This window comes from Camelina sativa, chromosome 3 (assembly GCF_030686135.1).
Source record: "Camelina sativa cultivar CO46 ecotype springtype chromosome 3, ASM3068613v1".
NCBI classification, from domain to species: domain Eukaryota; kingdom Viridiplantae; phylum Streptophyta; class Magnoliopsida; order Brassicales; family Brassicaceae; genus Camelina; species Camelina sativa.
Window position 1 is genome coordinate 2,604,824 of NC_141882.1, and position 21,650 is coordinate 2,626,473.

General features: G+C 39.0%; 8 protein-coding genes and 1 non-coding gene across 16 annotated transcripts; 3 read left to right on the forward strand and 6 right to left on the reverse strand.

The window, feature by feature from the left end:
* The first annotated feature begins 3,491 nt into the window (after positions 1-3,491).
* LOC104765010 (GDSL esterase/lipase At1g06990-like) lies at positions 3,492-5,421 on the forward strand. 2 transcript variants are annotated; one of them, XM_010488666.2, is made up of 3 exons: positions 3,492-4,220; positions 4,332-4,593; positions 4,946-5,421. In XM_010488666.2, exons 1-3 carry the CDS (start codon positions 3,588-3,590, stop codon positions 5,134-5,136), a joined length of 1,086 nt encoding a protein of 361 aa, XP_010486968.1. In that variant the 5' UTR covers positions 3,492-3,587; the 3' UTR covers positions 5,137-5,421. The 2 variants fall into 2 exon arrangements, with proteins under 2 accessions (XP_010486968.1, XP_087354132.1); XM_087498006.1 differs by having other exon boundaries at positions 3,514-4,220; positions 4,954-5,214.
* Positions 5,357-7,668, reverse strand: LOC104765020 (exocyst complex component EXO70B2). 2 transcript variants are annotated; one of them, XM_087498002.1, is made up of 3 exons: positions 7,477-7,668; positions 6,869-7,353; positions 5,357-6,776 (listed from the first exon to the last, which is right to left on the reverse strand). In XM_087498002.1, exons 2-3 carry the CDS (start codon positions 7,040-7,042, stop codon positions 5,469-5,471), a joined length of 1,482 nt encoding a protein of 493 aa, XP_087354128.1. In that variant the 5' UTR covers positions 7,043-7,353; positions 7,477-7,668; the 3' UTR covers positions 5,357-5,468. The 2 variants fall into 2 exon arrangements, with proteins under 2 accessions (XP_087354128.1, XP_010486978.1); XM_010488676.3 differs by having other exon boundaries at positions 6,869-7,661.
* A 579-nt stretch (positions 7,669-8,247) lies between these two features.
* LOC104765029 (laccase-3-like) lies at positions 8,248-10,563 on the forward strand. The gene is made up of 5 exons (XM_010488687.2): positions 8,248-8,409; positions 8,491-8,642; positions 8,733-8,977; positions 9,069-10,142; positions 10,246-10,563. The coding sequence occupies exons 1-5, from the start codon at positions 8,296-8,298 to the stop codon at positions 10,374-10,376; spliced, it is 1,716 nt and encodes a 571-aa protein (XP_010486989.1). The 5' UTR covers positions 8,248-8,295; the 3' UTR covers positions 10,377-10,563.
* A 461-nt stretch (positions 10,564-11,024) lies between these two features.
* LOC104765056 (shewanella-like protein phosphatase 1) lies at positions 11,025-13,458 on the forward strand. Its single transcript, XM_010488718.3, has 9 exons — positions 11,025-11,366; positions 11,461-11,561; positions 11,767-11,880; positions 11,975-12,187; positions 12,281-12,416; positions 12,504-12,679; positions 12,781-12,869; positions 12,948-13,017; positions 13,107-13,458. The coding sequence occupies exons 1-9, from the start codon at positions 11,177-11,179 to the stop codon at positions 13,191-13,193; spliced, it is 1,176 nt and encodes a 391-aa protein (XP_010487020.1). The 5' UTR covers positions 11,025-11,176; the 3' UTR covers positions 13,194-13,458.
* Positions 13,362-14,276, reverse strand: LOC104765048 (uncharacterized). The gene is made up of 2 exons (XM_010488708.2): positions 14,098-14,276; positions 13,362-13,968 (listed from the first exon to the last, which is right to left on the reverse strand). Exons 1-2 carry the CDS (start codon positions 14,102-14,104, stop codon positions 13,505-13,507), a joined length of 471 nt encoding a protein of 156 aa, XP_010487010.1. The 5' UTR covers positions 14,105-14,276; the 3' UTR covers positions 13,362-13,504.
* Positions 14,277-14,429: 153 nt separating this feature from the next.
* On the reverse strand, positions 14,430-14,500 carry TRNAG-GCC (transfer RNA glycine (anticodon GCC)). The gene has a single exon. It is a non-coding gene; the product is annotated as a tRNA-Gly (tRNA).
* Positions 14,501-15,059: 559 nt separating this feature from the next.
* Positions 15,060-17,211, reverse strand: LOC104765065 (uncharacterized). Its single transcript, XM_010488731.3, has 2 exons — positions 16,099-17,211; positions 15,060-15,470 (listed from the first exon to the last, which is right to left on the reverse strand). Exons 1-2 carry the CDS (start codon positions 16,870-16,872, stop codon positions 15,264-15,266), a joined length of 981 nt encoding a protein of 326 aa, XP_010487033.1. The 5' UTR covers positions 16,873-17,211; the 3' UTR covers positions 15,060-15,263.
* A 357-nt stretch (positions 17,212-17,568) lies between these two features.
* LOC104765072 (2-oxoadipate dioxygenase/decarboxylase, chloroplastic) lies at positions 17,569-19,760 on the reverse strand. Its single transcript, XM_010488742.3, has 7 exons — positions 19,276-19,760; positions 19,028-19,177; positions 18,665-18,880; positions 18,462-18,583; positions 18,201-18,364; positions 17,950-18,104; positions 17,569-17,803 (listed from the first exon to the last, which is right to left on the reverse strand). The coding sequence occupies exons 1-7, from the start codon at positions 19,480-19,482 to the stop codon at positions 17,705-17,707; spliced, it is 1,113 nt and encodes a 370-aa protein (XP_010487044.1). The 5' UTR covers positions 19,483-19,760; the 3' UTR covers positions 17,569-17,704.
* Positions 19,761-20,453: 693 nt separating this feature from the next.
* On the reverse strand, positions 20,454-21,544 carry LOC104739271 (zinc finger protein CONSTANS-LIKE 6). 6 transcript variants are annotated; one of them, XM_010459566.3, is made up of 3 exons: positions 21,009-21,544; positions 20,769-20,921; positions 20,454-20,575 (listed from the first exon to the last, which is right to left on the reverse strand). In XM_010459566.3, exons 1-3 carry the CDS (start codon positions 21,396-21,398, stop codon positions 20,549-20,551), a joined length of 570 nt encoding a protein of 189 aa, XP_010457868.2. In that variant the 5' UTR covers positions 21,399-21,544; the 3' UTR covers positions 20,454-20,548. The 6 variants fall into 6 exon arrangements, with proteins under 6 accessions (XP_010457868.2, XP_010457869.2, XP_087364193.1 ...); XM_010459567.2 differs by having other exon boundaries at positions 20,815-20,921; positions 21,009-21,496; XM_087508067.1 differs by having other exon boundaries at positions 20,815-20,930; positions 21,009-21,478.
* Between the last annotated feature and the right edge of the window lie 106 nt (positions 21,545-21,650).

The following is a 21,650-nucleotide window of genomic DNA, read 5'->3' on the forward strand; positions in this document are numbered from 1 at the left end:
AAAGTACGTACAGAGAATAATTAGAACTCATTATTATTGTTCATTAGCCGTCAACGTTTAAATGTGTCATTTTTTTCTTTCAAAATTATCTGTTGTTTCAAAAAAACTATTGTTATCTTAGGCGTTAATTTACAAAAAGCATGCAAGAACTATGCCCTTTAAAATAATGTATAGTGATTTGCAAGATCTATTATCTAGCTATGACATTTATGGAATATTTCGTAACATACTACTCGCCAAAAAATAGTGGTACAATTTAATAAAAAGCTACATAATTTAGAAAACTCAATTGGTCGCCATTTGAACAACTGCATGCGGTACGGATCAACACATGTTAGTTACACACCCATATTAATTACGGTGGTTCAAGAACCAACCCGCATGAACAATATTTTTAGAAAGAAAAAAAGATCCAAAAAAGTTGCGATCATGAATTTTATCCAAGAAAACAAAATCAATCAATACAATCATTTAATACATAAATTTACTTACAATTTTACAATATTGAGGCATCGGTTGAACGACGTTTACGTTGATAAAAGAAGAGAACTGATTTTTTTTTTTTAAGTTTAAATTTTTCTGAAAGAAAAACAGCTGTCATCAAGAACAAAACAATAGTAGTATTATATATGTAGACATTATTATGAATGTATTTTTCCTTTAAAATATACTACACATTATCCGCTTAACTATATCGATATATTCGTTTACGTCAATATTCAAATGAGTTAAACCATAATAGCACTGTCAAATGTAGGAACCATTTAAGTATGTTTATTTCATTATTTGTAGTAGTAGTAGTACTTAAAATTAAATTATTGTGTTGCTTTTAAGGCGTTCTGTTAATGACGATTCTCGCATACTAATTTAAAGTCAATACCGTACGTACGTTATGTACTTAACTAAGATATCTACAACTTGCCGGGCTATATAGATTATATGCAGTTTGAAGACCCGTTGGTCTCGGGGTTTAATGAGTAATTAAGCTTACTTGATTAAGCAAGAGAAGGGGATCAGGGGACAAGTAATCCGCAGGACCACATAAATAGTTATATATACTTTTAAATTTGAATAAAAGAATTACTTGAATAACTTTCGTACGAGCTGCTAGTACGTAAACCAAAACCGATTATTTACTGGTTTCGAAAAAAAGAGGTGTTCACTCAGTCACTCTTTAAGTTCTAAGTTAGGATATTTATGTAAAATAATTAGGTTCTCACAATGCATTCACATGCATGCTTTACATTCAAACTTGACAAGGTTCCTTTTAACTCATGATTAATTGAGACATATATACGAAAACCAACAAAATTTTGGTTGTAACCACTAACCAGTACTTATAAGATAATCTTTGAACGTCAACTATATATAAGGGATAATTAAATGGAACATGTCACTTTACTTGTGCAATTTAGCTTTAAAATGATGAAGACACATTATATATTGTGATTGCCTATATTAATTCAAGTGAACTTTGTCACTCTTTCAATCGAGTTATATGAGTCCGTTTAGCAATGAATTGGTTACATTCAATTTTGGCACAACAATGTAAGTATGTAATGTAAGTATGTAACTCGTTTTCTAAAGTTTTTTTTTTTTTTGATAATCGAAAGTTTTTTTCTATAACATATATCTTCTCAGAAAACAAAACCAAAATATTAGAATAAATATAATTAGCTATATCAACAATACGAATATACGATGACATATTAATTAAACAAAAAAATCTGGTGGCAAAAAATTAATCTTAGAAACGAATTAACGACATGAAAGAAGAAGCTTCGTCGTACGGAGGTTTCAGGCACCGACGACGTACGATAGGCGCAGGAAACATGTTTAATGGGAGATTAAAAAATTTCTTAATTAATAGTACTAGCTATGTTTAATCAAAGAGTGGCGAATTAACTTATTTAAAACACATATGAGATTATGGCCGTTTGTGCGGCACAATGTGTTAAAGAGTAAATCTTTCTTATGGATCTTTAAATAGGTTTACGTACTGGGATCATAATTGAAGAAAGTGAGGCAAACCTGTCTTGTTTCACAAATTCACAACTTCCACGGTGGATCTTTAACCACTTAATAAAGGTTGTAGACTTGTACTAGTATTTAAACTGATTTAAGCATTAGTCAAATTTTTCCGCTTTTCTCAATTATCGAATACGTTATTCTTGTCTTTTTACGCATTTCTAATAATTAATCATAATTCAGACTGCAGTTAAACGATTTGAACCATATTTCTTAATTTTCAGGATGAATCACTTGATCAATAGTGATGGATGCATTATGAATTGGTTGTGAATATATATATATATATATATATATATATATATATATATATGGGTTAACATCTTCAAAAACATTTCAATATTTTGGTTAACTTTTATAATAAAACACGTCCTTGTCATTTTCATTTTATTAGTAGAACGCAAACTGAAATATAATAAGAATAATACATTACTAACAGAAATAATAATACTACTTATCCCCCAACGCCGAGGAAGATTTGATTTTAGCCACTCTTCTTTTCCTAAAACCAACGGAAATCACTATTCTATAGATTATGGAATGATATGGTGTTATAGGGGGGACGTACCTGATCGAATAAAGACAAACCAATCCCAATAATTAAAAGCTTTGGCATAGATATTGGAGATATCTCCAGCCTAGAACACACGTTTGTTTAGATTTACCCTCGTGTGCAATATCTCTTTTCTTTCTGTTTTAGACCGTAAATAATTTTCGTAATCTTAATTTGGATATCATGCTGCACGAACTTCTATTAATCCAAAATCGTTGCCGTGTTAGTTCTTTGTAGAATCCACTTTTTTAAGAGATACTACCAAGATATCAACATTAACGACCACAATATATTATTGGAATATAATTTTTTTGCATGATCTCGTGGGTTTCCTAGTACGTATATTTTAACGTTTTAGAGGATATGTGCACGTCTTCTTTTGGTCGTTAGGTTTACTATTGACCATTGATCGACTCTCATTATCGACCATATAAATTTTGTTGTGATCAAGTAACTCTCCATTTTATAACTATTTTTATCTCACTGAATGTAAGATTTTTTTTTTTTTTTTTTTTTCGGTGCTGTGGTGTAGTGGTTATCACTGAATGTAAGATGCATGCCTTTAATTTTCGTAGATGAGTTCGGACAAGTGATCATAATTCATAATGAGAAGTTAGTATGGTCAGTCTGATGAACTCGAAAAGAGATCTAGTGTGGGTTAGAAAGTTAAATTGAGATACATATTGTGACCAGATGAAGCATATTTGACATTTTTTTTTCTTTGGTATTAACTATTATCTCATGGAACAAGCTTAAAGGCTAAGTGGAGAGGTTAAACTTTAACAACTCTCATACTCAAAAATTCAGGCGTCAGCAAATTGACTACCAAGTCCAACAGTCTTTTATGGGCTCTCTACGAAGCCCATTTTTATTGGCCCCTATATAAGTTCTTCGATCGCTAGGAGTTTTTGACCAAAAAGTCAACAATTCAACGTCATATATAGTAGACTCCATAAACAGAAGGTCCTATAAATGAGCAAAAATTAAAGTGAGAAGAAGAGACAAGATGTTGATCCATGTTATTATTTTATTCATGATCATAACCACAATCCTAATATCGACGACATGTCATACAAATGTAAACGTGACCAACAATATTAACGTATCATTGATCCCGGCGATTCTTGTTTTCGGCGATTCCACAATCGACACCGGCAACAACAACTACATCAAAACCATCATCCGGGCTAATTTCCCTCCTTACGGCTGCAATTTCCCCGGCCATAACGCTACCGGAAGATTCTCCAACGGTAAACTCATCCCTGACTTTATAGCATCTCTTTTGGGAATCAAAGACACCGTTCCTCCTTTCCTCGACCCCCATCTGTCAGATTCCGATATCCTCACCGGAGTGTGCTTTGCTTCTGCTGGTTCCGGTTACGACACCCTCACAGATCTAGCAACTTCAACTCTATCCGTCTCTAAACAGGCGGATATGCTCAGAAGTTACATGGAGAGGCTGAGTCAGATCGTTGGGAAAGAGAAAGCGACCACGATAGTCAGCGAGGCTCTGGTGATTGTAAGCTCAGGAACTAACGATTTCGATCTAAATCTCTACGACACTCCTTCTCCTCGTCACAAGCTCGGCGTTGATGGCTATCAAAGTTTCATTCTCTCTAGTGTACACAACTTCGTTCAAGTAAATATCAATTTCTATCATATTTAAAATTATTTTCGAAGTTATTTTTTTGTTTACGTATACGAAATTTGATTCAATATTTTTTGGTTATGTGGATGTGTATATATATAGGAACTATATGACATTGGGTGCCGTAGAATAATGGTGTTGGGACTACCGCCGGTAGGGTGTTTACCGATTCAGATGACGATGGCTATGCAGAGACAGAACGAGAGAAAATGCATCGACAAACAAAACTCAGATTCACAGGAGTTTAACCAGAAGCTTAACAAGTCCCTAACAGATATGCAATCCAATCTCACCGGCAGTGTCATCTTTTACGGCGATATCTACGGAACATTGTTTGACATGGCCACTAATCCCCAAAGATACGGTAACGCTACGTTTCCTTTCATCCCATGCACATTACGTTTCACACTAAATCTAGTTCTAGTTCTCCCTTCAAATTTGTATCTTGACAACCTTATAAAAATATATATGATGTCAAAATAAGATTTTTACGTAAAAAAGTATTATATAAATGCAAAATAAGAAAAAAACAATAAGAAAAAAAACAATCTAACTCAAACCATAGTCCAATTTTTCATCCAATATCGCGTACGCGTGAAGTGTGCCCGCATAATATTTCACAGGTTTTAAATAGGGTTTGTTAGTTTTTTAGAGGATGTAATTAATATTTTCATTTGATTACGAAGTAGTAGAAAGTGACTGATATAAGGGGACAGGAATAAAGGAAACGACGAGAGGATGCTGCGGGACTGGAGAGATGGAGCTATCGTACTTGTGCAATGCTTTAACACGGACTTGTCCTGACCCTAACCAGTTCCTTTTCTGGGACGACATTCATCCTTCCCAAGCTGCTTACATAGTCGTCAGTCTCAGTCTTGTTGAACAAATTCTCCACGTACTCTCTTGATTTTCATTTTTTGCGTTCATATGTTAATTTGTATTAAGGAGGTTAATCAATCTATATTTCCCTCTTGCTTCATATTAATCTTAACGTGTTTGCATAAGCAGCTAGTCCTTACATATGCTCTACGTATTGTTACTTGTAAGTTGTAACTCTACAGCACAATGCATGTGAGTGGCTTTTGACTTCGTTTGGTAGCCCAATAGAATTTATCTTCATGGCAAAATTTCACATAAAAAAAGCAAGTTGAAACACTTAAAAAAGAAACAGAATGATTCACAATTTTACAAATTTGTCGATTAATATTTTTTTCTTTCTTGTATATATATTAAATTTAATCAACTTGAGCTTTCCTTGAACAACCTTTTAATCATCATCTCCAAATCTTCAACAGTATAAGCAATAAAAGGCTCTCCACGCCTCCCATTAATCTCTGGCGACTCCATCAATTTTCTGATGAAATTCAAGTACGCCGGAGACACAATTCCGTTAACGGAGCTTCTTAACTCCTCCCTCAATTGTCCATCAGACACAACCCATTGAGATTGGATCTTACACACCTCATCGAACTGGGCTTTGAACAATCTAAGGTTCTCTACTAACTTTGGATACGGAGCATCGGTCCTAAGCAATCCCACCACTTGGTTCCACGAGCTCCTTCGGTAATTAGAATGGTACTGCCTCAGTTTCGCCGTCTGCTTCACAATCCAATCATCTCCTAGGATCGAACCGAGCTCGTTATCAGTCACCTTATCAAGAATATACTTGCCATTGTTCATCATGAACAAGAAGCACAAAGACGGATCACGGTAAGTTCTTTTCTTGCCTTCCAAGTTACTCTCCAACAACTCCAAAACCCATCTGAGTTGCACAGACAAAGCACTCGCATCTGGACCTGCTTCGTTCTCAGTCTGGTCAAGGATTTGCTCCAACGACTTCCGAGATTTACAGGCAGCACGCAGATAATTCATCACGTACCGTGTGATAGGGTGAATCCCACCGCCAGGAAACGCGGTTTTGGGAGGGTCACGACGGATCAAATTCTCGAGCTCCATAAATATCCCTCTAATCGCTTCCCCTAACCGTTTATGAATCGCGACCGCCTCATGCCTTAGCGGCAAACAGTATCTATCTGAGAATAACGTTTCCATCTTAGGAATTAGGTCTTGCATCGTTTCGTATAAATCCATAACCTTAAACAAACGTTCAGGCAAACGGCTCCCTAAAGCGATCGCGTCTGCGAAATTCAGGAGCTGTGTAGTCGTTCCACGACAAACTTCCATGAAAGAGAGATCAGTTACAGAGGAAACAGAGAGATCAGAGAAAACGCGGTCGCAGAGAAGACGCTCGCTAGGGAAGAAAACGCGGAACACCAAAGTAACAGCTTTGATCCAACGGTCGATTTCGTCTTCAAGATCTTGCCATGGAGTCTCTTGAACTTGCTCCATACTTAGTCCTCTGAGATGCAACCTCGACAAACTCTCCTCTAGAAACTCTCTCCGTCGACTGCTGTACACTCTTGAACACTCTTTCCCAAATCCACCAGCGACCATCCGCACAGCGATCGCGTTTAGATCGCCAATTACGCTAGATTGTAACGCCTCGATCACGATTTTGTAATCGGTGACCGGACGGGCGATTATGACCTATTTCAGTATGAAATCAAAGTTGTAAACCGGTTTGTCTAATTCTAATTCCAATTTATTCTAATAGTAATGAAAGTTAATTACTTAATTACCCCGTAGCTTGTATCATTGTCTTCTTCGCCGGAGAAGTCATCGTCGTCCGAGTCAAACGAGTCAGGGGCACGGTCCATTACATATCCAAACTCTTCCTGAAGCCTAAACATCACTTGTTGAATCAAATCATCGGCACGCGAGAGACAGACGGCGACGGATTTATCACCGGCCATGGACCTCAAGTCTCCGGCAATCGCAATTAGCTCGTCAACAGAGTCGAGGAAGGTGCGAGAGTCAACGGGATCGGACCAGATGGGTCGATCCTCAACGATGTAGCCAGAGATCTGTCTCTCTAAGGAGTTGAGTGATCGGTCAAGGTTATGAAGGTTTGCGCCGCCGCGGGAAGGGGTGGGTCGAGGGTCGCCGCCGCGGTTTCCGGAAGCGCCATAGCCAGAGAGAATCTGTAAAATATCTCCGGCGGCGCTTGGATCCTTGCCGAGAGCTCTGGCGATGTCTCTGGCGGCGGCGTAAAGATTCTCGTCACCTGCTTGAGCCATGGGGATTAATAAATACTTAGGGGGAAATTATGGAATTGGGTGAATAGAGACGAAACAACACATAGACGAAGAAGAAGACTATAATAATATGGACAAGTCTTCGGAACTACCATGTCTGACGACTTAGACGCGGGAACCATGTCTGACTAGTTGTGTGTTTTCTGTTTGTATTTTAATGGTATCTGTGTATTTTCATATTTGCCACAACCACGACTTTGTCTTTGGTTCATCTGTCTGGTTTGGTGATTCCAGAACGTGAACGATTTTTACCGACCGCGTTTAGCGTTCTGCGTCTGTTCAATGTCCAAAATCAAGAATTGGTTTAAATTAGAATCGTGGAAATTGGGTTATGGGCCAATGACTTCGTCAAGTTGAATTTTCAGCGTTGGGCCCAACGGACATATTTATTATTTTTGGGATCGGTAAGTTTCGTAATAGGTTGAGGAGAGAGGCTCACTCTTTATTTCTTTCTTTATTCAGGAAAATAATTCTATAAGAATATACTGTATTTAAAGTTTTGTCGCAGGAAAACTAAGTTTAATATTCAAAACTTAACAAAATGTTAATTTAGAAACAAGTTCGTAACATTTTTAGGTTAAGAAAATAACATTGCGTGGACATTTCCCAACTTAAAATCCCTTATAGTAAAGAATCCCCAAGTAATCAATGATTAGAAGAGAATCATAGTACCTAAATTAGTAATTAGTCTAGTGGTTGCACCAAATCAACTTTGTTGCTCCTCCGTGCTGACTTTACTAGTTCCACATTCTACTTTCAAATTTATTTATGTTTGATAGAACTTGTCCACTAACTAACAAACTCACACAAAGCTCTAATGCGTCCCCCATTAGTCCTGTGTGTGTGTATATATATCTCATTGCCTTTCCTCTCCTCTGGACTCAAAAACCATAGAGCTTCAACACTACGATATGAAGTCTCACACTCCAACAAATCTCGGACGAGTCTCTATCATTTTAGTTCTTGCTTGTTGCACTTTGCTTGCTTCCCTCGCTTCAGCTGAACTTCACGTCCGTGAATTCGTGGTAAGTTAAGCTTCCTTCACTTGATTAATATCTCTTTAAAAAATTTTAATCACGCCCATGGTTTGAATCAACGTGACCTAGATCGAGGCAAAACCACTGAAGAGGCTGTGCAGAACTCACCAGACCATCACCGTGAATGGTCAGTTCCCCGGTCCAACACTCGAGGTACGAAACGGTGACTCTCTAGCCATCACGGTCATCAATAGAGCTCGTTACAACATCAGTCTCCACTGGTAAAAAGAAAAAGAAATCAGCTATATTTGGTAGATAACTTGTCATTCAAGAAACAAACAATTTGATATATGCTCTGTTTTTGGGGACAGGCATGGAATCCGACAGCTGCGAAACCCGTGGGCTGATGGACCAGAGTACATAACTCAATGTCCAATTCAGCCGGGACAAAGCTATACATACAGAATCAAGATCGAAGACCAAGAAGGTACACTTTGGTGGCACGCTCATAGCCATTGGCTTCGAGCTACCATCTATGGAGCTCTCATCATTTACCCTCGTCTCGGTTCTCCTTACCCTTTCTCTATGCCTAAGCGTGACATCCCTATTATTCTCGGTAATTTCATGAAAACTTTACACTTTATATATACATGTACAAGTCTAAATTTATGAATATAAGTATATTAATTAGTATCTGAAGAGAACAGGGGAATGGTGGGATAGAAACCCTATGGATGTTCTGAGGTTAGCCCAATTCACAGGAGCAGCACCAAACGTCTCAGACGCTTACACCATCAATGGCCAACCAGGCGATCTCTACCGCTGCTCTAAGCCCGAGACCCTCCGGTTTCCTATTGTCCCTGGCGAGACGGTTCAGCTTCGTCTCATCAACGCCGCCCTGAACCAAGAACTCTTCTTCACAGTTGCCAACCACCAGCTCACCGTTGTCGAGGTAGATTCTGCTTACACTAAGCCTTTCACCACAAACGTTGTCATGCTCGGTCCAGGTCAGACCACAAACGTCCTCATAACCGCTAATCAACGCCCTGGCCGTTATTACATGGCTGCGCGGGCCTACAATAGCGCAAACGCTCCCTTTGACAATACCACCACAACTGCTATTTTGGAATACGTTAACAGACCTAGTGGACGCGGCCAGATCACACCCGTTTTCCCGGTTTTGGCAGGGTTCAATGACACCGCTACTGCAACCGCTTTCTTCAACCGTTTGCGGTACTATAAGAGAGCTCCAGTGCCACTCCAAATCGACGAAAATCTATTTTTCGCAGTTGGGTTGGGACTAATAAACTGCACCAACCCGAACAGTCCGCGATGCCAGGGACCAAACGGAACGCGGTTTGCTGCAAGCATGAACAACGTCTCATTCGTCCTTCCTCGGACTAACTCGGTGATGCAAGCCTATTACCAAGGAATCCCCGGAATTATAACCGCAGATTTCCCGCCGGTTCCTCCTGTTCAATTCGACTACACAGGAAACGTAAGCCGTGGACTTTGGCAACCCGTAAAGGCCACAAAGGCCTACAAGCTTAAGTACAAGGCCAATGTTCAGATTGTGTTGCAGGACACGAGCATTGTCACACCCGAGAACCATCCTATGCATCTTCATGGGTACCAGTTTTATGTTGTCGGGTCGGGTTTTGGGAATTTTGACCCGAAGAGAGATCCGGCTAGCTTCAATCTGTTTGACCCACCAGAGAGGAATACCATTGGAACCCCTCCCGGTGGATGGGTGGCCATCCGATTCGTTGCTGACAATCCAGGTAAATTGATAATGCTTTAATCTTGATCATTAGACGCTCTTATTATATATTAGTCCAATTGTTTTTTGTTTTCTGACAATTCTTTCTAATAAAATTGTTGTAGGAGCTTGGTTTATGCATTGTCACATTGACTCACATCTAGGATGGGGTCTAGCGATGGTTTTCCTAGTTGAGAATGGAGTCGGTCAGCTCCAGTCGGTGCAGCCTCCGCCATTGGATCTCCCAAGATGCTAAATATGGTCGCTGGATTTCTCATTTGATCAAACATATCTCATGTTTAAAACAAACAAATCGTTTTTTAGGTTATGTCGGTTGTATCTTGTATGTATATCATTTGAAATTAATGTACTCGTTCGTCTCTCCTTATGATTGTACTAGAGTGCTTTTTGTTTCCCATATAAAACTCTCCATATAACGCTCACATCAGGACCTCAGATCCCAACGAACCTAAAACGATTTGGTAGTTCATTAAATTTTGAAAAGAAAAAGGACTAAAAACTAAAAAAAAACCAAAGTTAAATAACTTGGAAAAGACTATTATTTTTTATTTTATCTACTTATGTGAAATAAAGTAATGTATAAATAATTATTATTTGTCATTCGATTATAAAACATGTTTAAATTTATATATTTAATGCTAAGGTGCTCCAATATTTAATCTTACAAAACTAATTTAAAGCTTTATTTTGTTGCAGATTTTTTTTTTGTTTTAAAGGTGTTTTTTTGGTAAATACTAAATAATAAATAATATATTCCTGGAGACTTTTCTCATAAAAATAAAAAAACAGACCATCCTTTTGTCTTTTTTTTTTTCGCTTTGTGGTTACCCTTTTATTATTATTATTATTTTTTTTTAAAAAAAAAAAAGAAAAAACAATATTTGAGAGGAAAAAACCTCAGCCAGTAGATATGATAAAAGGGATTTGATACTCAGCATGCATTTAGAGAGACAAGTCACAAATTTGAGACCAGACGAACACAAATGTTAAGTGATCTCTTCGAACCTCTGGTGGATCATTGCTTCTCCACCTCCAATGGCTTCCCTTTACCTCAATTCCTTACTCCCGCTTCCTCCTAATTCTCATCCCCAGAAACTTATCGAACCTCCTTCATCTTCATCGTTGTCGAGCTCTTCCAATTGTAACGAAGTTTCTCTGAAGCCGATTGTCATCAATGGAGACCCACCCACTTTCGTATCTGCTCCTTCTCGCCGTATTATCGCAGGTTCGCCACCAAATATCTGAAAAAGTCCCAATCTTTTTTTGTTAAAAACGACAAGAAAAACTAAGTGGGTTTTGTTGTTGATATGCTCTCACAGTTGGAGACCTTCACGGCGATCTGGGTAAAGCCAGAGATGCACTTCAGATGGGCGGCGTCTTGAGCTCCGATGGACGAGACCAGTGGATCGGTCAAGATACTGTATGTCTTCACTTAACCACATTTGCTGACCCTAGTGGAACAACAGAGTTACAGTTTCTGATACATTAGTTGAAACTTTAGTTTTGATTTGCCCGTTAGTAGTTTATAGTGGGATATGTCTTATACTGCTTCATATGTTTTGGGTTGAGTCCTTATGAGTTTGACTCCATATGAGTTATGTGAATTTAATATATGAAACAAACAGGTACTAGTTCAGGTAGGAGATATACTGGATCGTGGTGATGATGAAATTGCAATACTTTCTTTGTTAAGATCACTTGATGTTCAGGCCAAGGCTCATGGTGGAGCTGTTTTCCAGGTTTTGAATGCTATCATCATACTTGAAATGTGTTAGCAACTTGTGCACATTTTGATTTACTAAGAGTAATTATTAATTTTGTCCCATTTTAAAGGTTAATGGTAACCATGAGACGATGAATGTTGAAGGGGATTTCAGATATGTGGATGCAAGAGCATTTGATGAATGTACAGATTTTCTTGACTACTTGCAAGACTATGGTCAAGACTGGGACAAAGCGTTTACTAATTGGATTTCTGAGTCAAGACAATGGAAAGAAGATAGGAGAAGTTCTCAAACTTATTGGGATCAATGGAATGTAGTAAAGGTACTTCACTTTTCTGTGTTCTTTCTGAGTCTTCTTAAGTTTCTCTACTACTTGCCTGTTAACCAAAAAGCCTTGGGAAACTATTTAGGACAGAGGCAAAAGGGAGTGATTGCAAGGTCGATTCTTTTCAGACCAGGTGGTCGATTAGCATGTGAATTGGCGCGTCACGGAGTTGTTCTCCGCATTAATAACTGGGTCTTCTGCCACGGTGGTCTCCTTCCTCACCATGGTAAGGATAAGCTGTCTATCTCAGTCGTCTCAGCGTTGAGAGATGTGTTTTTATTGGATTTATCATGCTTATGATGTATTTGCGCAGTTGCATATGGCGTAGAGAGGATAAATAGAGAAGTGTCTGCTTGGATGAGAAGTGCTGCTAACTATGAAGACAGTCCCCAGATGCCGTTCATTGCGACTCGTGGATATGACAGTGTGGTCTGGAGCCGACTTTACTCAAGAGAGACTTCTGAGCTGGCAGACTATCAAATTGAGCAGGCAAGTTGAAATTTTAAAAACACCAAAATCTCAAACTGTTCACGCAACAGGTATCATCATCAGCTAGGACTGATGTGATTCCTGACTTCTTTTTACATCAGGTAAGTAAAATTCTCCAGGACACTCTCGAAGCTGTCGGTGCGAAGGCAATGGTAGTCGGGCATACTCCCCAGTTATCAGGCGTTAACTGGTACATTTATCGAACTCTAAACTCGTAATAAATCTTAATACAAGCTATCCTATAATGGAAAATGGGTTTTCTTGTTAGTGAATATGGTTGCGACATATGGAGAGTTGATGTGGGAATGTCCAGTGGTGTTCTTGACTCTAGACCAGAGGTACTTAAACAATCTTGGTTCTTGACTCGTCCCCTTATTCAAGTCTCTGTGACATGAGATGATGACTGACTCTGGTGTTGTTTCTTCAGGTTCTAGAGATAAGAGGGGACAAAGCTAGAGTCATACGGAGCAACAGGGACACACTTCATGAACTTCAAATTGCAGATTACATATAAAAAAGCTTTGAAAGACGAGAAACAGACTCTCATGTTCAAGATTTAAACTTATAGCCATATTTCTCATGATACACAGCACAAGTTTAAGAAAAGACCCCAGATGAGAGACAGATACAGTTGAATGAGGCCTGACTTTGAACTCTATGTATGTATATATATGTATGTGAGTCATCGTAAAGGGTTTGTATAGCAAAAACACTGGTTAGTGTTACTTTAGAGTCACATTGAACAACATTGAGAAAGATCTTGAACGGACAACAACAAAGTATTGAATTTGGTAATCCAGGAGAAATAAATATAACAGAGTTAAGTTACTGAGAAGTGGATCTCAATCTTCGAAGCTGATCAATCCAACGATCCTCATTAACATCGGAAGTCCAATCAGGAGCCGTTCCAGGGAAGGAGATTGCTCGCATTGCCTCCATAATCCTAACGGCGTTCTCCTCAACTAACGGCGATCGCCTACGCCGTTCGTCCTCTTCAAACGCTCTACGGATCTCCGTCTCCGTCTCCGTCTCCGCCTCTTCTTCGCTCTCTGCGTCTGCGTTTATACTAATAGAAGATATCCCTTCCTCTGTTTCCGGAATCATACAGTGGCCGTTGGAGAGGCCGTGGCTGAAGCCATCTCCGCCGCCGATTGGATGATAACTGTCTTCCACATCGCTCCCTTCGTCATTGGCGTTTTCTAGATCGACGGCTGAGATCGGTTCGTAATAGTCCTGTGAATCGTCGACGGAATTAGAGTCTGAATCGCTCCCGGCGTTGTTGTTGTTCTCTGCAAATAATGCACCCAGCTAACTAATTAAGCACATCAAAATTCCAAAAATCTACAGAGATAATTGGAGATATAGAGAGAGTTAAACAAATCTGATATCAGAAGAAGTAGCGCAGAGAGAAGAAGAACCTTCCATATGATCACTAGAAGCGACGTAGAGAGTAGCTTCTTTTCCGGCAACTCGAGACGGAAACGTATTGTGTCGGCGGTAAGGAAGAGAAAAGCCAGACTCCGAATCTATTAAATGGTCCTTCAATCCAAGCCCATATTTAATATAGATGGCCTTTTTTCAGGCCCAACAGTTATCCGACTTTAGCCACAGCATTCAAATGGTTTAATTTATAGGAGCAAAAATTAAGTTGGAAAAAAAAAGAGAGCTCAGGAGGGTGGCTTGTACATCTGAGGAATCAGAGGAATGCGAAGGACCCAACCAACGCGGATGCCAAATTCATCACCGCTCATGCACCAGCCGGGAATCGAACCCGGGTCTGTACCGTGGCAGGGTACTATTCTACCACTAGACCACTGGTGCTTCTTGTTTACCTAATTATATTTACTTTTGACTATACGTTTGCTACTACACAACGCAAACTTGCTTATAATCAAAAATAAGTTAAAAGAGAAAAAAAAAAAAAAAAAAAAAAGAGCTCAGGAGGGTGGCGTAGATATAATTATATAGCTAATCTTAAAATCAAGCCTCCATTTTGCTAATTTGAACAGTTTCTGAGCTTTAAAAATTCAACTTGATTTCACCTAATCAGAGATATCGTTCTTTAGAGGGTCTATTCGGGAGGAGGAAGTTGACTCGTCTCGAGTAACACCTTCAGACCTTCTAGTCCCGACCAGTTCTGTTATCCTTACGTCGTATTCTCCTTCTTTACATTATCATCAGTCTCCGCAATCATAAACTGTAACTGTTGTTTTCTTGATCCGTTGATAATGATCTGACGACTGTGACGTTGCTCTGAAGACTCGGTTCTGCTCCCTGGCCACTTTTTTCGCCTCAATAACAATTCCGACTACAAAGATGTTGATCATCATAATCTCTCCTTTTCTTAGATTTCAATACAACGGACAGAGATGCCCATGTATGGTTTTGTTAAGTTATTATTGGAAGGAACGTAGTTTTTGTACAACTTTTACCAAAATTTCTCGACGACAAACATCATCGACAACCTGAACAAATATAATCTAACATAACAGTAGTAGAAAACCCTGACAAAACTAGTTTACAAACAATAATAATAGAGAAAAGCAAGATCCTCAATCGCCTAATCCTTTTATTTTTTATTTTTTCAGGCAGTGTTAGAATCGCCATTCAAGTCATGAAAGAAAGATTTGACCCCTTCGTAAGTGGACCAACAGATTGCTGCAGCAGGCGCATGAAAGAGCATTCTCGGTAGCCATCCCCTTAGAAGTCCTCTGTATCCGTCCTTCTTCACTATCGTCCTCAGTACATCGTTAATCGAACCACTAGTGAAGCGGTCGCATCCACACACACCCTGCACATCATCACCACATACGATTTGAGGCCATATATCACACATTTTAAAGCAAAAAAATAAAATATCTGATCCCTCCTCATCAGACCACACTTGAAAGGGAAAACATATTTCCTACACTCTGTAAATGCTATAGTAATAATACAAGTCGTGCCGCAGTAAGACTGAAAGTGATAGCTCAACTGGGAAATTTCATTGCCTGAAACCATAAAACACTCTACCTCAAACCTGAAACCTACTGGTAGAAACATTGAAACCAGATAGCTATTCAACTTTCAACATAACTTGTCAAACCTTGAGAAACTTAAACCGCAACTATAAAATTATGTTGCAGCTCTAGCACATGATGACCATCTGCCAATAGTCTGATAGCTCTTTTTACACAAAATACATCATCTAACCACTAAAGGTGAAACAAATCCATCTAAGAAGCTTTAGACATTCACATAATATTCGAAAACCTAGACACGAGTACGAGTTTCGAGACTTAAAGCATCATCTACAGAAAGCGTTCTGCAGCACTGCACACATCAAGAAGCATATAACCCATCTATCGTTTGTTCCAATCTAAAAACTATACAAATAAGAGACAAAGAGCAAACAACCCTAGGGAGAAAGAATCATTCACCTGACATTGCAACTGCGTCTTGACAACATCAAGCGGCGTAGTCACAGCAGCTGCCAATCCACCAGCAGCAGCTCCTGCAGTGGCATGAACCAACCAACCTTCCTCATCACTAACCCTTTCAGGAGAAAACTCCATCAACCCCTTCTTAGCCGCCTCGTAAGTCGCAAAGTGCACAGCGGTAAAAGGCGCGTTCATCAAAACCGTCGTCCTATAAGAAGCATAGAACGCACGAAACCCTTCCTCACGCATAACCCTCTTGACACAATCCCAAACTCCTTTATAAGTCCCTTCACCCATCTGCAACCTCTGCTTTACCATATCCATGGGAGTAAAAACAGCATCGCTCGATATAGTCGCGAACACGCCGGAGATCGCATGAGCGGCGGAATTGTTCTGATTCCCAGCGGATAAGAACTTCTTCGAAACCTCGTAGAAGGAGAAGTAAACGGCGTGAGCAGGTCCAGCGCCGAGACCCATAGCCCAAATTCCTCGGTACAGAGCTGAAGGTCCTTCCTTTTGTACTATCGAACGGAAAGCTTGCCGGATTCCGACGGGTTTCAACGGACATGGCCGGAGCGCTTGCATATGGGTCTTCACGGTGTCGACGGGAAACATCGCCATGTGTTCGACGGAGCCAGCAATCGAACCGGCGATCATGAATTGCCAGAATTTAAGGCCGTCGTGAGCGGTTTCATGTTTAAAATCCGGTGACTGAGAGACTTGCCGGAGATCTGGTTCCTGGAATTTGGGAGCGGTTGTAGCCTCCGTAGCCATTTAGGGGTTTTGGGCGTAGATCAGGAGGCACTCGGCGGCTGAGACCTTTTATAAACCTTGGATTAAAAAAAGTAGGGTTTTTGCGGAAGGGGTTAGAGACAAAATTAGACCAAATCGGAATAGTGAAATCACCGACGAAGAGAGACGGCGGTGAAAACAGGCGTGATGTGGGTGGAGAGAGATTGGTGTGGTGGACTACATTATCTCATGTCATATAGTTTTTGTTTTTTTTTTTATTTTGGGTTACCAACCAACCTCCCTTGTTGTCGTCCAAAGGTTTGAACTTTCTTCCACATTTTTTTTTTTTTTAATTTCAGGTGGAAATATTCGAACCGGAACTCTGTTCCTATAAAATTCGAGACCTTTAATTGGTTGACATGTTTGTTTTTTGAATTGTCACTAACAGCTGATGAGAGAAATAAATAAATTTTGGACCAAGATGTTATATACCCAATCCGGTAAAACAATACCTCAAACGGAACAAGAACAAAACCATACAACACAACTACCGTTTTATGCTTTGTAACTATTTTACATTTTTACTAATCAATCATCGTTTACTTCTTTCTCACCGCTCTAAGAAAGTTGTATCGCTTTCTATCACGCTTTCTTTGTTTAGTTTTACTTTGGTTTGCGTCCTCTTGTATTAACTGACCGTCAAGAAAAGTTATCGGCAATATGTTACACATAAATGTCTGATTAAAAAGTTCTTTGCATTAGTGTCTTTACTGATCAATATCACAAACAGTTTGGAGCTCTTTTTTGGCTACATATATATACGAGGCATGATTGACAACATATTTGCCAAAAGGCTCGAGGCTACTGTTAGTCATTAGCCGGCTCGTCGAGAAAGTTGTTCCTGAAATGTGCTCTCAAAGATCTTGTCAGCATTTCCGACCTCAAATCCATCGCGTCGGTGTGACTCTCGTATCTGCGTTTTGTACATTTTGTAAGTGTCAATTCAAAATGTTTTGTATATCATCATCATGTTATGCTGGTAACTAAGAGTTCTCTAGGCAGTAATAGGAAGCGCAAGAACGTATCAATACACAGTAAGCGGATTCTGATATCACTTACCTCGCTTTCAGGTACATTTTGGTATTGAGGAAGCACAAGGCGTTCAGCAAACTCAATGTATGAACAAGGGATAGATTTGGTGACACCATCAGCGAACTTGAAAGAAATTGAATCTGCTACAGTTGAGCTTTGCAGTAAACCACCATCAGGGCTAACTGGAAAAAAGTGGAAAAATATGCGTCACTCATTGTAAAAGCCCATTAGCTTAATATCAAATCTTTTAACCAAGAAAATAAGATTCGTTTTGAAACCTTTCAGTACTCCTCCTTCAGAGTTCAATTTGAGACCTTTTTCTTCTAGGAACTGATTGAGCTTCTTAATTTTGTTTAGATGAGATTTAAGCCGATGGACAGAAATCGTTACATGGTTAAGAGCATAGCCATTGACAAGGGTCCATGCTGCATATTCACTTTCCCTGTAGATCAATTTAGCCCAACATGTACACCTTCAGTTAGGAATCACTACTCTAGCTTGATCTGACAAAACCAGGATAATTAAGGAAGGTCATGTACCTAGCCAATTGCTCAAACTCAGAAGAAAGAGGCTTTTCCCAAGTTAAGGTACCCAAAGCACTAGAAAGAGCAGCATACTTTTTCCCATTGGGCGATGCTTGAGTGTACTTTCTGATCACATCCTAGAAACAAGAGAAATTGCCTTCAAATCTCATAACACAAACAACCATCTAGGATCAATCCAATGACAGCATATAATTTACCTGAGTCTGTGAACTCATCTGGTCCACAAGGAGCTCTGAGATAAAAACTCTTGGTAAAGGACCGTTAACGCCGCTTCCACCAGGAATAGCAGAAACATCAGGAGGTGCAAACCACAAAGCTCTAAGCTTTTTAGCTGGAAATTTCAACTCATCCATCGGAGTATACCCATAGTCAAGGAAAAAGCTTGCAAGCGAGTCAATCCCATAACCACTAACCTAAACACATTTCAACCAACAGAGTCCAATAGTGAGTAACTTAACGTTTATTAAATAAGTTTTAAACTTTGAGACTGTACTTAGTGAAGTGTAAGATCCCAGTTCTTAGAAGCAGCCAAAACAAAGAGGGGGTTAAGGAAACTATACCCCAAACGTTCTAAAAGCGAGATGGTCATAGCAAAGTTGGTCGCCATCAACGGATCGAACAAGTTCCAAAACGGATTTAGGCGTCGGGTTCCGATTTAGATAAACTGTTTCCATCTGACCTAAGACACTCCTGAAGAAAGATTCAGCAACCTGATTCAAGTGTAAAATACCAAAGTTATGCACCCACAAGCCAAAAAGTATCAAGTCGTCAAAAACAATGTTTCGACATATAAAGCAAAAGAACGAACCTTTGAAGAGGATTCGCGAGAATCATTGTTTGATGACATCGAGGAGTCTCTTCCAGAAGCAGAGATAACAGAGAGATCGCGTTTTCTGGCGGAGGGAAGCCGAATGAAAGATCTAGGAGAGCTGGAAACAGAGAGTCTCGATCGTAACGAAGTAGGAAAAGAACGGTGGAGAGAGGCTTTAATGGCGGAGGAGTGGAGTGAAATCATGGTGGAGAAGTGGAGATGGTTGGTTTTGTCGCCGGGAAGCGTTTGATGATGAGTGAGAAAGCACCGATCGTATTAATGGAGCTTTCGTAATCATCTTCTTCTCTCATAGAGAGAGCCGTGTCGTATTAGATACTCTAATCATCTGACTAGACGTGGCGATATTATCATTGCGATTAATTTAACTTTTTTGGTTTACATTATTATACTTTCATTGGATAATCTGTGTAAATTTGTTGATTTTCAGAAGAACATACTATACGAAGTACGACTACGAGGTTACTCTTTTTGTGGCCCAATCTTATCAGATTTAGTTTAGTTTTGGTTTGGGATGATCAATAGTTAATGGGCATTTCATCTATTTTTTGGGCTCTTTTATATATGACCGGTTTCCTAGTGGGCTTCTGATGATCTATAAAAAAAAAAAAAAAAAAAAAAAGAGGAAGGAAAAAAATTTGACTTTAGCAGTCATTGTAAAGTTCGAACAGTAATTTGGAAGTGCAAAAAAAACAGTCAAGAGTTTCCAACATTCCATCGCCACTAGTCACACGACACGATCAAAAACCAAAACAAAGAATCTAGTGATATTTATGTTTCAAGTATGTATGTTTATCCTCAAAGTTTATCAATTCCATATTTTTTGGTTTAGGGTTATTAATTTATAATAGTCATTAGTAGGCATTTTTATGCTAATGATGGAATCATGCATATGAGAGATTGACGGTAGTTTTGAAGATCAATACATATCAGAAAAAAACGTGGTAGTTGATATTGTAGTTGGTCCCGACAGAGGAGGAGTAGAGTAGCCTACTACACATGTGGTGAACCCATTTTTAGCCTTACAACCCCACCAATTCGGCAAACACTTGCCATATACGTCCTCTTCATGTAATCTTAAATATATTTTTGCATCTCCTTTTTTTCTTTTTTTTTCCTTTTTGTCAATAAGATATTTTCATTTCAGTAAGACAAAGTTGTAAAAGTCGATAATGATATATCAGAGCTACAAATAATAATAACAGAAATAAAGATGGAGATATTTTTCTTCCAGATATTTCTTTTTCCCTTTTTAAGTCTCCCTTTTCACGAACCGTCCCTACAAATAATTCAAAAGATTTCCAGGGAAATTTCGTCAGAACAAAAAATATTAAGTTAGGCTTCCCTAGCACAAAATTAGTTAGAGCATGACTGAAAACTAAATAAATACTGTATACTTAAAATGAGTTATGGTTAACAGGTTAAGACTTGAAATGAAAGAGTGTAGGAGGAAGAAGGAATAAGAAAGAGACCTTAAAACGAGGTCGTTTATCAGCGTTGAGTTTTCGGACTTGATACCTTATCTTCTTAGAGAAGAGTCTACTCTGTCTTTTCTCTTTGTATCTTAACACACTTGCTTCTCTTTTCATGTTTCTCTCTTCCTCTATCACTGGAACTTCTCCCCTCTGCAAACACTTTAAATCATTAGTATTAATTAATTAAATCACTAGTTATAACTTGCAAAACAAGTAAAGGATTCACACAAAACTAACATAAAAGGAATTGGCTGGTGATGAAGTATCTGTCCACAGAGGTTTCTGGTGATCAGACCAAGCATCGATAACTTCTTGATGGTTCAGATTCAGCTTCAGACCCAACTCTTTGTCTTCATAATCCGTAGGCTTATTGTCCCAAAACCTGAAACTTGAGCCTTCTTGATCAGTACTCAAACTTTTTTCTTCTTCACCTATATCTTCATCTTCGTCTTCTCCCCAAAAATCCCATTTGAGTTCGTGAGAGCAGCTTAAACTGTCAATGGTGATGTCGAATATGCTGTCGAAATCATCTATAGAATGGTCTTGAGAGAGAGCATTAACAGACTCGAAGGTTAAAGAAGGTAGAAGATCTTCTTCTTCTTTCTTCGGCAACCTTTGTGTATCCATAGAACTCTTATCTTTTTTTTTTCTCTCACTCTTTTTTTTTTTCCTTCACTCTAAAATGTTTTTCTTTGTAAATCCGTCACCATACGAAAAATTATATATAGATACAATATTTACAGAGGTAGGTGTTTCTTTAACACTTTTGATATGTGATGGAATTGATACGACGTTGCATCTTATCCCAAAAGTGGTGGAAAAATCGAAAGCTGATTGGTTGTGAGAGTCCAGCTTGGAACCAATTGTGGGACCTTCTTA